This window comes from Episyrphus balteatus, chromosome 3 (assembly GCF_945859705.1).
Source record: "Episyrphus balteatus chromosome 3, idEpiBalt1.1, whole genome shotgun sequence".
Taxonomy (NCBI): domain Eukaryota; kingdom Metazoa; phylum Arthropoda; class Insecta; order Diptera; family Syrphidae; genus Episyrphus; species Episyrphus balteatus.
In genome coordinates this window covers 99,234,370-99,247,674 of record NC_079136.1, presented here as the reverse complement: position 1 = coordinate 99,247,674, position 13,305 = coordinate 99,234,370, and the positions used below count along the sequence as shown (strand labels likewise).

At 30.3% G+C, this 13,305-nt stretch overlaps 4 protein-coding genes across 5 annotated transcripts in view; 2 read left to right on the top strand and 2 right to left on the bottom strand.

Moving 5' to 3' along the window:
* Nucleotides 1-3,057, bottom strand: part of LOC129916226 (fructose-bisphosphate aldolase) — a 40,050-nt gene extending 36,993 nt beyond the window's left edge. The window contains exon 1 of one of the 2 annotated variants that reach the window (XM_055996064.1): nucleotides 2,888-3,057. The gene's annotated coding sequence lies outside the window, so the exon portion shown is untranslated. The remainder of the gene's footprint in view (nucleotides 1-2,887) is intronic. The other variant, XM_055996062.1, reaches the window with a different exon arrangement.
* Nucleotides 3,058-7,382: 4,325 nt separating this feature from the next.
* LOC129916230 (larval cuticle protein A2B-like) lies at nucleotides 7,383-8,586 on the top strand. The gene is made up of 3 exons (XM_055996068.1): nucleotides 7,383-7,749; nucleotides 7,842-7,898; nucleotides 7,967-8,586. Exons 2-3 carry the CDS (start codon nucleotides 7,887-7,889, stop codon nucleotides 8,408-8,410), a joined length of 456 nt encoding a protein of 151 aa, XP_055852043.1. The 5' UTR covers nucleotides 7,383-7,749; nucleotides 7,842-7,886; the 3' UTR covers nucleotides 8,411-8,586.
* A 689-nt stretch (nucleotides 8,587-9,275) lies between these two features.
* Nucleotides 9,276-10,296, bottom strand: LOC129916228 (cuticle protein 7-like). The gene is made up of 2 exons (XM_055996066.1): nucleotides 10,142-10,296; nucleotides 9,276-10,075 (listed from the first exon to the last, which is right to left on the bottom strand). Exons 1-2 carry the CDS (start codon nucleotides 10,151-10,153, stop codon nucleotides 9,500-9,502), a joined length of 588 nt encoding a protein of 195 aa, XP_055852041.1. The 5' UTR covers nucleotides 10,154-10,296; the 3' UTR covers nucleotides 9,276-9,499.
* Nucleotides 10,297-12,293: 1,997 nt separating this feature from the next.
* LOC129916227 (cuticle protein 7-like) lies at nucleotides 12,294-13,206 on the top strand. Its single transcript, XM_055996065.1, has 2 exons — nucleotides 12,294-12,448; nucleotides 12,515-13,206. The coding sequence occupies exons 1-2, from the start codon at nucleotides 12,437-12,439 to the stop codon at nucleotides 13,094-13,096; spliced, it is 594 nt and encodes a 197-aa protein (XP_055852040.1). The 5' UTR covers nucleotides 12,294-12,436; the 3' UTR covers nucleotides 13,097-13,206.
* Nucleotides 13,207-13,305: the final 99 nt, after the last annotated feature.

The window sequence follows — 13,305 nt, the reverse complement described above, 5'->3', positions numbered from 1 at the left end:
TTGTTGCATTTTATGTACATATGAGATATGAGTATGTTAAAGGGAAAATGTAAAAAAGGATATTTAACGCAAATTGACACAGACTTTATTCGATTAAAAAAATCGGTCATAAAAAGCTTGTCCAAATTAATTAAAACATTAAAGAATTTTTTTTACTAAAAATATTATGCATGTACGTAATAATTTTAAACTATATTTCATTAACCTCATTTTAGTTTAGTTTATAATAACATTTTTGTGTGCCTTAAAATCGGAAATCAAAATTTTCACTAAAATTGATTTTTTTATGATTTGGTTATTTTTGACGTTTTATTGGTACTCAGTATTTTACTGAGTAAACATTTTATGCTGTAAACAACAACAATTGATTACTTTTATTTATTTATTAATAATCCTAATTGTTGAAGGGTCAAAAATGTACAAGTTTAGATAAAAAAATAAAATAAAAATCTTTTGTTTATCTATCCTTAGCAATATTTTGTTGTTGTTTGGCTAATAATGTAAATCATAAACTAGTTTTTATAGACAGCAAAATTTTGTAATTTTGCTATCCGAGACATTTGGTACGAGTCGAGAGAAGTTTCCATAAAACCGAAAATTTTGTTTTGTAAAAGGATATAAACAAACATATTTTGTAAATAATAGTATAAAAATGAAAACGCAGAAGTACAGAAGGGAAATGCTAAACAATTTTGAAAACCGGCGATATGATGACTTGGTTTAAAAACACTACGGATTATTTCTAATTTAGGATATATCGCATGGGACGGGTGGTAATTCGGTATTCAAAAATGCTGTATTCCAAATTCTGTATAATGAAAATAGTTCTTTAAATCTCAAATTCTATACTATGTCTTTCCATAGTTCGTCGGCTTAAAAAACCCATATAAAAATGATTTAAAAATGACACTTAGACCCTTTAGACTTACAATGTTACAACACTTTAATTTTTCTTTTATCATTTGATGAATTTTGAAAAAAAACAGAGTTATGGATTCACAGATTTTTGTACATTTAGACTTGTAACTTATAGAATTTAAGAAATCCAATTTAAAAACACTGTAAGATTTCAAAGAAAAAGAACGGGTCGTGTAAACTGTGTAAATTCGAAATTCTGTATATTCAAAATCTGTATAATGATATAAGTAAAATTCTTTTAATAGTGAAAGTGCGCACGTTTTCACTATTTATATGTTTTGATATTGGTCACTGTGTTGCGCGCACAAGTGTGCTGTGTAGTGTGTATGGACCTCTTTAAAAATTGTCTTTCAAATTCGATCGGTTTAGATGGACTTTCTAATGACAGATATATTCTTAAGGTTTTATCAAGAAGCAGTATCTCTGAAGAAAACACAAGATGCTCATGGCTGGATTGGTATCAACACCTTAAGCGTTATATTCTATCTCACAAATCAACTGAAAGCATTCAACCTTCATTCATTCCTTCTTTCTATAGAAAAGAAGGAATTAAATGTTACAAGAAGTACTTAGGAGTAGATCCTACAGCTAATGAAAGAATGTACCAACATAATAAAGGCAAAGTTGTATTGCGAAACCATCTCAAAAGTAAACAACAATCATTTCAAAAACACACTAGTGCCAAAAATATAGTCAATGAATATTTTAATGCATAACCTAAACTACGTCATATTATTTGGATTTAGTATTGTAAATGAAAAATAACTGATGTCGTTTTAACTTGTCATTTATACAGTATAAATGACAAGTTAAAAAATCTCTCGCATAAGAAATGCATTGGTTTTTTTGTTTGCTAGAAGAACTGTATACATTATACTATAAAGAGGACATTCTTTTTCAATTCACAACATATAGTTTGGAATCAATGAACTCAACTGAATTTGAAGCAATTGCTATTTAAAAAATTATTCAATTTTTTTTTTTGTGGTCTTATTTGTTCCGACGAGTGTTGTTGAAGGAACTCTTGAACCAGTTACCCACCTACACAAATTTAAAAAGAAAGTAGTACCTACCTACTAGGTGTTTTTCGTTTGCTCATACAAGTGAAAAGTAGTAACAACAATTTAATAAAATTTGATTAATTTGAATTGTTACATTCAAGGCAAAAACATCTCTAGAGCGCCGAATACTTTTTTAGGTACCAAAGACTTTTTTTTAAATTTCTACGTTTCAATCCCCCACATAGGGAACGTGTTGGCAAGGTAATTAACAATAAAATATATAAATACAAAAAATTGCATTGTCAAGTGGCGCATTTAAAATCAAAAAATCACTCTGAACGGGAGTTGAGAGAGGGAGAGTTGATGATGCTTTCAGCTTTCAACTCCGTCATCATGTGATTCTATTCGAGAATCAAGGGAATGTTTATACGAGGGTCGCATCTTTTTTACGTGACATTTATTTAGGTATTTTTAGATTCGAAAACGTTTCCTCTTCGAGACATTGGAAATCATTCGCAAGGCACGAGCACTAGAGCTGAACTAGACACCTTGCTTCCTTTGCAAAAAATTCAATGAACTTTAGTTTTAAGGAAAAACAAAATCATAATCTATGCACAGTTCAAGGTCAAACTGATGACTTATAAGAAATTATCTCATTTGATTTCACATGATAACGAGTTTATTGAATAAAGATAGACTTGACAAAATGAAAAATCATAAATGAAGAATAGTGGTTGTTTTGGGGGTATTCCCAAGACCAATCATTTCTATCACCTTAATCACCTATGTAAATCACGAAATTCTTTTGAAAAAAAATCTTTGCACATTCACTTTTTTTCACACTGAAAATTTTGCGTTATGAAATCACATTCAAAGTATCCTATAGGTTCTTTTTCGCAGAAAGAAAAATAGATTTATAGGAAAATTTATAGAAAGAAATTAATGAAAAAATTAAACTGTGCACTTACTTGTTGTCTTGCTGAAGGAGGAATAACAATTAAAAATTCACAAATGAATTTAATTTTTTTTATAATATAAATAAGATTGCTTCCGGTGTCTTGACTGGAAGGTGGACACTCTGCGATTCACTTTTTAATTTCCAAATCTCTTTGCTAGCTCTGATGTAGGGGTGAGAAAGATACAGAAATTTCGCCTTTTTCTGATGTAAAAGTTTTTTTTTCTGATAAGTAAACGTCAAAAGGTTGTTTAGAGGTCATACGGGTGGCGTCCTCTAACAGTGAAATTGAACAACAAACGACGACTGTTGTTCGACTAGAAGGCAATAGGTGGAACTCAGATCGAGTAAGAGAATTTGTTCAATGTAATAGGGTGATTCGTTTGCTTAAAAAAAATTAAAATTGAATAATTTCAATTGAAAGTAGGTACGCAACGAAATCAATTGTATGGGTTATTTGTGAGCATTGACCTATTATATAATAGGTCAATGTTTGTGAGTTTCGGTTATTTTCATACAATTATACGCAAATGTTTATGGAATATTTCAAAATTCAGAAGAGGAAACCATTGATCAATCAAATATAAGTGGACACATAAATATTTATATTTAAGAACTATTAAAAATAATTGAATTCTAGAAACATGGCTTTCTTAAAAGACTTTATTTAAAGAAACTAATCCCTTTTATGTTCTTTTAAGTTTTTCACATGTAGAAATTAGTAAAAATTAAATTAAAAGCATCAATTGGCACAATTATTTTTAAGCCTATTTCGCAGATCGCAATAGTGATCTCGATTTTTTATTAAAAGTAGCTTTAACACATTTCCATTACAAATTTAAAAAACAAAAACCATTTATTGCAAATAAAACAAAATTGCATTAAATTTTATTGCAGCTGCAAATTTTTTGCATTAAAAAAATATTCATTGAAACTAAAAATAAAAATATTTTGCAGTAAAAAAAAAATGTGTTTTGCAATTGAAAAATACTTGCATTGAAGTAAATTTTTTATTCCAAATAAAAATATTTTGCATTAAAAAAACTTTTATTGCAAAAAAAATACATTTTCTGCATTGAAAACAAAAAAAAAATCAATGCAAAATGTGTGCGCAATAAATATTTTTTATTTAAATATTCGTCGATTTTCTTACAATTTTGAATATTTTTGGCCTTTCATTACAATTTTGACTATTTGTCTTTAGTTTGAGCCAAAGACAAACTTAACTTTAATTTAAAGTTTAAGTCACTGGTCACAAAATGTTTGCCACAAGAATCAAGATATAGTTTTCTATGAAAGTTTAAAGTTTGTCAACTTGAATCCGAAGTCAGAAGTAAAATAATTTGATCAAATCATTTTAATATTCTATTAGCCTCCGTTTTTTACCATTTAACAACGGTAATATTTCAAGAACGGAGGCTAATAGGATTTATCGGATTCGAGTTCTGCAATCCTAAAACCTTTAGAAAAGTATGTTCTGGTTCTTGTGGCAAAAACTTAGTTGACCATTGATTGTAATAGGTTGCTTTTGAATACAAAAGCAAAGTACGTGCGACCCTGTATCATTGCTTTCGGACAAATTAATTTTTTTCTTATTATCGGGCGAGAGTCCGCTTGCCCACTTCCCTTAAAAGGGCAAGCTAAGCTAGTCAAATAATAATAGGTTTAATAGGTATAGTCTTCATCTTAATTTTGCAAAAAAATTAAAAGAAACATATGTAGCTGTGTTTTTAGCGTTACAATAACAAAACATCCTGCTTTTGTTTTAAAGCAAATAAAAACAATGATCTGGATCACGGCAATAATAAAAACAGCTATTAGCGCAAAAATAAATTACCTAACTCAAAAAGCAGATAAATTTTTAACAATAAAGGAAATGTCCCATATCTCGAAAAAAGTAACATTCAAACTTAAACTTTTGAAAATTTAATATATTACTCTCACATTTTTGTGCTTTGCGAGTTAAAAAAATTCCAAAAAGTATTTAAATTTTTTAATTTTCAAGACGTTTACAAATTTCACTGATCAAATTTAGTAGAGTAACGCAAATTATTAGGGAACCCGGCCGAACAGCTCTGATTTTGACGATTTTTTTTTTCAAACGTAGGTAATTAAAAATACTTTAAAGTCTATAGATTAAAAATTGCCGGTGTTGCCGTATTGTTTTTAAAAATTAAAATTAATTTTTTTTTTTAACTAAACCATTTTTTTTGCTTAAATTTCATAAAACAAATGATAGCAAAAGATTCTCTAGGTAATTTAAGGAAAATATATAAAAGGCAGTAAGGGACAATCTTCCATCGTTTAAGCGATAAATGCAATTTTCTAACATTCTGACCTCAAACACAAAAAAAATATTTTGAAAACAACGGCAACACCTACAATATTTTAAAATACATTTTTAAAAAGCCAGAAGCTCATTCATATCTCTTAAATTTAAATCCACTAAATTTAATCACGACTTTTTGAAAAAATGGTCCTCAAACTCAGAATTAAAAAAAAAAATGTTATTAGAAAAATTTAAAATGACTTTTTTCCAAACTTTTTCTAATAAAATATGAATTTATTTAAAAAAAATTTTTGGCCATAAATATTATCAGTTGAATTTCGAAGCAAAAAAGGTAAAATATATCACACTTTTGAAAAAAAAATGAAAAATTACTTCAATTTCAATGGTTTTTTTTTATTAAAACTGAATGTTTGCATTGAAATAATTAATTTTCTCAAAGACTGTGGTAAATAGGAACTTTAAATTTTTGCTATTTAACTTTCAACAGTAAGGGTTATGAAATGAATAAAAAATATTTTTATGTTTAGATGTTGAACTTTAAAAAAAAATAAGTTACATTTTTTTTCAAAACTTTTATTAAAAAAAGTTCTTCGAAAATGAAATACTTTTTAATTTTTTTCATAAACCGTAATACATATTGACATTTCCTTTTATAATTTGAAATCATAATAAATGCGGCCAAAAAAATTTGAAAATAAATGCATTTTATATTACGACCAAGTTTAAAAAACGACATGTTAAAATTTTTTCAATAATTTTTTTTTTTTAAATCTGAGTTCAATTACCATTCTTTCAAAAGCCGTTCATTCAATTAACTTAATTTTAATTTTACATATATGACTAAGCTTCTAGCTTTTAAAAAATGTTTATTTGAATATTGTAGGTGTTGCCGTTGTGTTCAAATATTTTTTTTTATGTTTGAAGTCAATTAATAAGAAAATTGCATCTATCGCTTGAACTATGGAAGATTGTCCCTCACTCCCATATATTTTTTTTCCTTGAATTTCCTAGACAATCTTTTGGCATCAATTAATTTATGAAATTTAAGAAAAATTTTTGAAAAAAATTTGTTTTTGTTCACAAAAATCTTCAATTAAATTTAAAAAATCAAAACGGCAACACCGGCAATTTTTAATCTATAGACTTTAAAGTATTTTTAATTACCGACGTTTGAAAAAAAAATCATCAAAATCTAAGCTGTTCGGCCGGGTTCCCTAATATTGCCAATTTTTGAGCTTTAGTTACTCCACTAATTTACTGATCAAATATACGTGATTTTAAATGAAAAATCGAGTCAAAGGGCTCCTTTTACATTTTCTTGAAACAGGTGGTGCTTAATCCGCCCCCCTCCCCAAATTTCTGTGAGTCATTCAAAACCCTGTTCCTGTTGGTTTCTCATCTCCTTACTGTAGTTTTTGGAACTTCAAATAATTTGGATGCTTTTTTCCAGATTTTGGACGGAATCAAAGACTTTCCTCAGTCCAGGACATCCTCTCTGTAGATCGTTTATGTTAAGCAACTATTAACTATAAAAAAATGAAAATGTGAAAGTCAGTATAAAATGCCATGTGAAAGTAAGTATGCCATTTTACCCGAGTACTAAGTGGTCCATTTTGCCCATTTTGGGTTTTTTGAATTTAAGTTTCATACCGAAAAATCTAAATTCGTTCTAAGCCAACTTATTACATTAAATTATTAAGAAATACTCCATACATACGTATATTAACTTCTTTTTCCAAAATACAATGTACAATACAATTTTTGCAAAAAAAATTCATAAGATTATAACGAGTGTACTTTTTGAGATGGTTAGAGACAGTTTGACCTGTCGAATTTTAAACAATGGCTTGAAGTTGCTAAAACTTCGTATTTGTCGGTGTTGCCAGACTAACATAACAATCGCGTTCATAAAACTTTCTATTTATGTTCGATTCTACGATTTCTAGCACCTTGGGGTGCCATTTTAGGCCACTTTCCCCTACTAAACTGTCTTTTATTAGCATCTTACTAAATGGTTTATTAATTTTGCGCCATTGCTTTTTAATAATGGTGTTAATTTTGTTTAAGCATTTTTCCTAATAGATTTTATTTGAAAAATCTTTATTATAAGATTAAAATAAAAGTTACTTTGTTGTACTAACTTTTCCTTATAATTAAAAGAAACAAAGTTGTTTTTATAGTAACTGTCACGTTGGCTGTCGAGACCGCCGCAAAAAATCAAATTTCCATTTATTCTTTCCGGAAGCCTCCCTTTTAAAGTACATACTTTACCTTTATTACAATAAATTAATGATTTCTCTAAATTACGTGTCAACAATTGAGAGGTGACTCAATCTGCTTAAAGACTTTTTCCTCAATGAATAAATTAATCTAGCATTAATAAAAAGAACATTCACCTCTTTGCAAAAAATCAAAGCACACTGCACCGTGACGTTTTTTCTATAGCCGGTATGAGTGTGTATCATTTATTGATCAGATAAACCGTTCTCAAGGCCATGAATAAATTAATTATTGCTTCACTGCCTGTTAAAATTTAAAATTTCCAATCGTACACCTGTTATTGATATAATTTATACGAAAATGGAGTAAGTACCATCCGGAAAGGCAATAAAAGTGACAAATTTAATGTGATATAAAAGCACTTAGTACTTAATTACTAATAATATTCAAACTTTAGAACTTCTTAGACATAGAACAATATAGATAGAAGACATACAAGAAAATGCAATTCACAGTAAGCAAAACTAAATTTGTTTTTTTTTTATAAGTTTAAGCATTTAAGTCATTATTTTTCACTTAAAGGTCATCCTAACCTTTAGTTTTATTGTTGTTGCCAGTGCAGGATACATTCCTTCAACTCATATTAACAAAGATTTCAATTATCCCGCCTTGACGAAATCATATGAAGACTACGATCCTTATCCACAGTACTCATATTCGTATGGGGTAGAAGATGCAATTACTGGCGATTCAAAAAGTCAAACTGAGACCCGCAATGGAGATGTTGTTCATGGAGAATATTCTTTGAATGATGCCGATGGTTATAGAAGGATCGTGAGATATAGTGCTGATTCAATCAATGGATTCAATGCTATTGTTCAACGTATTCCACTTGTGAGATCTGTAAATGATGTTGCTGGTACATCATCTGCTATCAAGTCAGACTATCTTCCGAAGTCGTATGTAACACAAACGGTAGTTAGTCATGATCCAATAATCCAGTATAACTATCCAGTTTATTCATAAATTATAGTTTGTTAATATGAGAATAATTGTTGTTTAATCTTGCACTGCAAGAAGAAAATGAAAACAAGTAGAGACGTTATAAATATTTCTCGTACAGATTTAAACCCATATAACTCGAAATTATATCGAAACAAATTTTAATAGATATTCTTATTTTTTCAAGATATGATTAAAAATTTTTTTTTTTGTTTTTCTCAAGCACACTTAGTATTTGCACTATATCTTACGAAATAATATACAAAATCTGAACAAAAGAAACTGTACCAGAATGTAGAATAAATGAGCAATGATTTATAAAAAAAAGTTACACATACGCCACAGTGACCCTTTGACGGTAATATTTAATACAATTGTGTCACTGACTGACTATTGAATCAAGTTGATTTTTCTTGACAATTGTACAAATTATATACACCTACACTTAGAAGCAAAAAAATGGAATCAAACTTTGAGTTCTGTAGAATTGATAGGTATAACAAATTTAATCAAAACTGTTAAAGCCGTTTTTGCAAAAACTCAAATATTTCGTATTGGAGGTACCTACACTTTTTAAGTGAGATATAACAAAAAAAAAAGAAAAAAAAGGGTCTAAGAAAGTATGCAAAATCATCCATTCCAAGTTTCAAGAAAATCCATCCAGTATAGGAACTAGCTCGATGTTCAGATGGAAGCACAGACGCACAGATCGACGGACGTCATTACGAAAACCATTTTTATATCTTCTCCATAATCGTAATGTTGGTTTTATTTATAAACTCAAAAAAAAAAAAAAAAAATTGAGACGAGTAGGTACTTGCCCTATAGAGAGCAAGTACACATTTAGGGAACAAAATTATTATATTTTTTTTCTAAAATTTGTCTTAAGACGTTTTTGACTTTTCAGCTATCGGCAAAGTTATTTCCTGCCCAATTGGTGTAGTTGATATTTCAATTTCTTCGACTGTGAACGTGAATAATCCTAAACAACAACCTAGAAATCTAAAATTTATAAGTAAAGCTTCAAGATGTGTGTATTTTGTAAGACTATTTTATTATGTAAATATATTTTGGTCTAGATAATAAATTCAACAACGTAAGATCAGGTCAACCTTAATGGTGGTAAGCGAAAGCTGGCAATGTTGCGTATCCAGGTGCAGAAGCATAAGTAATTGGCGCTGACCGCACAAGACCCTGAGTCGTGTAAGCAGCTGGGCCATGGGCGTAAGCGATTGGAGAAGATCTTATTAAAGTTGGAGCTCCGGCATATGTCTGAGTGTATCCTGCCAAAGGAGAACGAACCAAAGTTGGGGCAGCAGCGTAAGTTATTTGTGCAGCTTTGACTAGACTTGGTTCAGCGTAGGCAATTGGAGCTGGAGCTGTCTTCAAAATCTGTCCAAGTGGTTGACGATTCACAATAGCATTGAAACCGTGAATAGCATCAGAAGAATATTGAACAGTTCTTTTGTAACCATCAGCGTCATTTAATGAGTATTCTCCTTGAACAAGATCTCCATCACGGCTTTCGGATTGACTTTTAACATCACCAGTTAAAGCATCATTGACAGAATATGAGAACTGATATTGTGGGTGTGGATCACTTGCTTCGACAGCCTTGGCCAAGATTGGCTGATGATGAGATAAATATCCGGCACTGGCAACAGCAATCAATGCAAAAGGAATAATGAACTAAAGACAAAAAAATATTAATTAATTTTCTATTGAACAAATCCTTTTGGTTATTATCCTTTATACCTTGAAAAACATTTTTGTTATTGTTTACTGTTTTTGTTGTGTCAAAGGTACAGAACTGAATGAAGCAATATTTACTTGATGAGCCTTTTATAACAAGCCACTTTTTGTTAAACTTAATAAGAAAATATATTGTGAACCGGCTCGGCTGCCGGCCGGTACACCAACCAGATGATAATAAAATTGCCGATCGTTATACTTACACAAAAAAAAATCGCATGCAAAAGAAGAAAGCATCCACAAAAAGAAGTTGTCCACCCTGAATATCGCTCTGGTTTTTGATATTGGTTGAATTGGTTTTATTTCAATTAAGATTACAACAAAAACTGACAAATTAATATCGAACTTTATTGGTTCTGAAGATGAAGATTCTAAATGACCTTGAAATTGGTTCTTACATCAGTTGTTCCTGTTCTGGATTATAATTAAATAAATTGTTGGTATTTCTTTGTGAAACAAACGATTAATAAACGATATAATATGACTTAAATTTTAATTAACAGAATTTTGTGTCAGATAAGCCATTGTTTGTATATCTTTCAGATTGCAGTTAGCAGATTGCATGATGGTAACTTTTGAGGCATTTGTTCTGTTATTCATAAGCATTCATAAATCTTAATTGAGGAAATAAGGAAGAAAGGTGACATTTCCGCTTTTGTAGTTTTTTTACTTGCCCTAATAGGGCAAGTATTGGTTTCGTGTCGAAAAAAGTTGATGTTTTAATCAAAACCAACATTACGATGATGGAAAATTCCAAAAAAGTGGGTCTCGCAATTCCGTCCGTGCGTCTGTGCGGTTGTGCGTCCATCTTTACACATTTCCACAGCCTAAACTGGTGGACGGATTTTCTTCAAATTTGGTACAGATGATTTTTATGGAATTCTGAAAGTTGTTTCTTTTTGTTTTTTTATATCTCGCTTAGAAATTGTACCTCCCATACAAATTTTTCAATTCAAACCAAATAACTCGAAAACGGCTCTAACGATTTTGATTAAACTTTGCAAACGTAATATTCAAAGCAATTGCAATAAAACTGCATTTTTAGTATTTCTCAAAAAAGTGTGCCTCCCATACAAATTTTTCAAATTATACCAAATAACTCGAAAACGGCTCTAATGATTTTGATTAAACTTTGCAGACGTAATATTCAAAGCAATTACAATACGACTGCAATTTTATTTTTTTCAAAAAAAGTCAACAAACTTTTTTTTTAATTTTACAAAATTTTTCCCTAAATGTCGGCTCTTCCCCAACATCATCAAAATTTCTTTAAAATAGAGACAGCTCTTTAAATCTACAAGTAAACTTATATAAAAGTATTTTAAACTGCAAGAGCAAGTACGTGTGACCCCAGTAGTGCATTTTATTTTTAATAGGTTACTTCGTGTCGAGTTCAATCGGTTGCGAAGAATACCTATTTAATAATAATATCAATTTTGACGTGATAACGTCTTATAAATCGATGAACCAGGGTAGCATTCACAAAAAAGGGACGCCATTTTCTCCCGTCCCACTTGAAATTTTTAGCAGGGCGACAAAAATGTCAATGCAAAATTAAAAATTAACTATTAGAGATACAAAAACCTTCTATAGCTTATTTGAAAGATATGAACCTAAAGTTGAATACAAATGAAGGAATTTTAAAAATTCAGTCATTTAATAGGGTAAATAGGGGTACATCAAAATTCCTTACCACCTCAATTAATATTTAAGTAAGTATACTTATGAATAACAGAAAAAATGCCTCAAAAGTTACCAACTTGCAATCTGAAAGATATAATAATGGCTTATCAGACACAAAATTCTGTTAATTAAAATTTAAATCACATTTCATTGTTTATTAATCGTTTGTATCACAAAGAAATACGAAATACCAACCGTTTATATTATTGCAATCCAGAACAGGAACAACTGATGTAAAAGCCAATCTCAAGGTCATTTGGAATCTTCATCTTCAGAACCAATAAAGTTCGATATTAATTTGTCAGTTTTTGTTGTAATCTTAATTGAAATAAAACCAATTAAACGAATATCAAAAACCAGAGCGATATTCAGGGTGGACAACTTCTTTTTGTGGATGCTTTCTTCTTTTGCATGCGATTTTTTTTGTGTAAGTATAACGATCGGCAATTTTATTATCATCTGGTTGGTGTACCGGCCGGCAGCCGAGCCGGTTCACAATATATTTTCTTATTAAGTTTAACAAAAAGTGGCTTGTTATAAAAGGCTCATCAAGTAAATATTGCTTCATTCAGTTCTGTACCTTTGACACAACAAAAACAGTAAACAATAACAAAAATGTTTTTCAAGGTATAAAGGATAATAACCAAAAGGATTTGTTCAATAGAAAATTAATTAATATTTTTTTGTCTTTAGTTCATTATTCCTTTTGCATTGATTGCTGTTGCCAGTGCCGGATATTTATCTCATCATCAGCCAATCTTGGCCAAGGCTGTCGAAGCAAGTGATCCACACCCACAATATCAGTTCTCATATTCTGTCAATGATGCTTTAACTGGTGATGTTAAAAGTCAATCCGAAAGCCGTGATGGAGATCTTGTTCAAGGAGAATACTCATTAAATGACGCTGATGGTTACAAAAGAACTGTTCAATATTCTTCTGATGCTATTCACGGTTTCAATGCTATTGTGAATCGTCAACCACTTGGACAGATTTTGAAGACAGCTCCAGCGCCAGTTGCTTACGCTGAACCAAGTCTAGTCAAAGCTGCACAAATAACTTACGCTGCTGCCCCAACTTTGGTTCGTTCTCCTTTGGCAGGATACACTCAGGCATATGCTGGAGCTGGCACTCCAACTTTAATTAGATCTTCTCCAATTGCTTATGCTCATGGCCCTGCTGCTTACACGACTCAGGGTCTTGTGCGGTCAGCGCCAATTACTTATGCTTCTGCACCTGCATACGCAACAGTCCCAGCTTTCGCCTACCACCATTAAGGTTGATCTTATGTTGTTGAATTTATTATCTAGACCAAAATATATTTACATAATAAAATAGACTTATGAAATACACTCATCTTGATTTTTTCTAAGTACAGTACATACATATACAATACATATGTACCTACTACATAATGCATTATAACTATTTTTCATGGGCTACATTTCAAGTCCTCTGAAAACATTATTTATAAAAAAAATTTCGA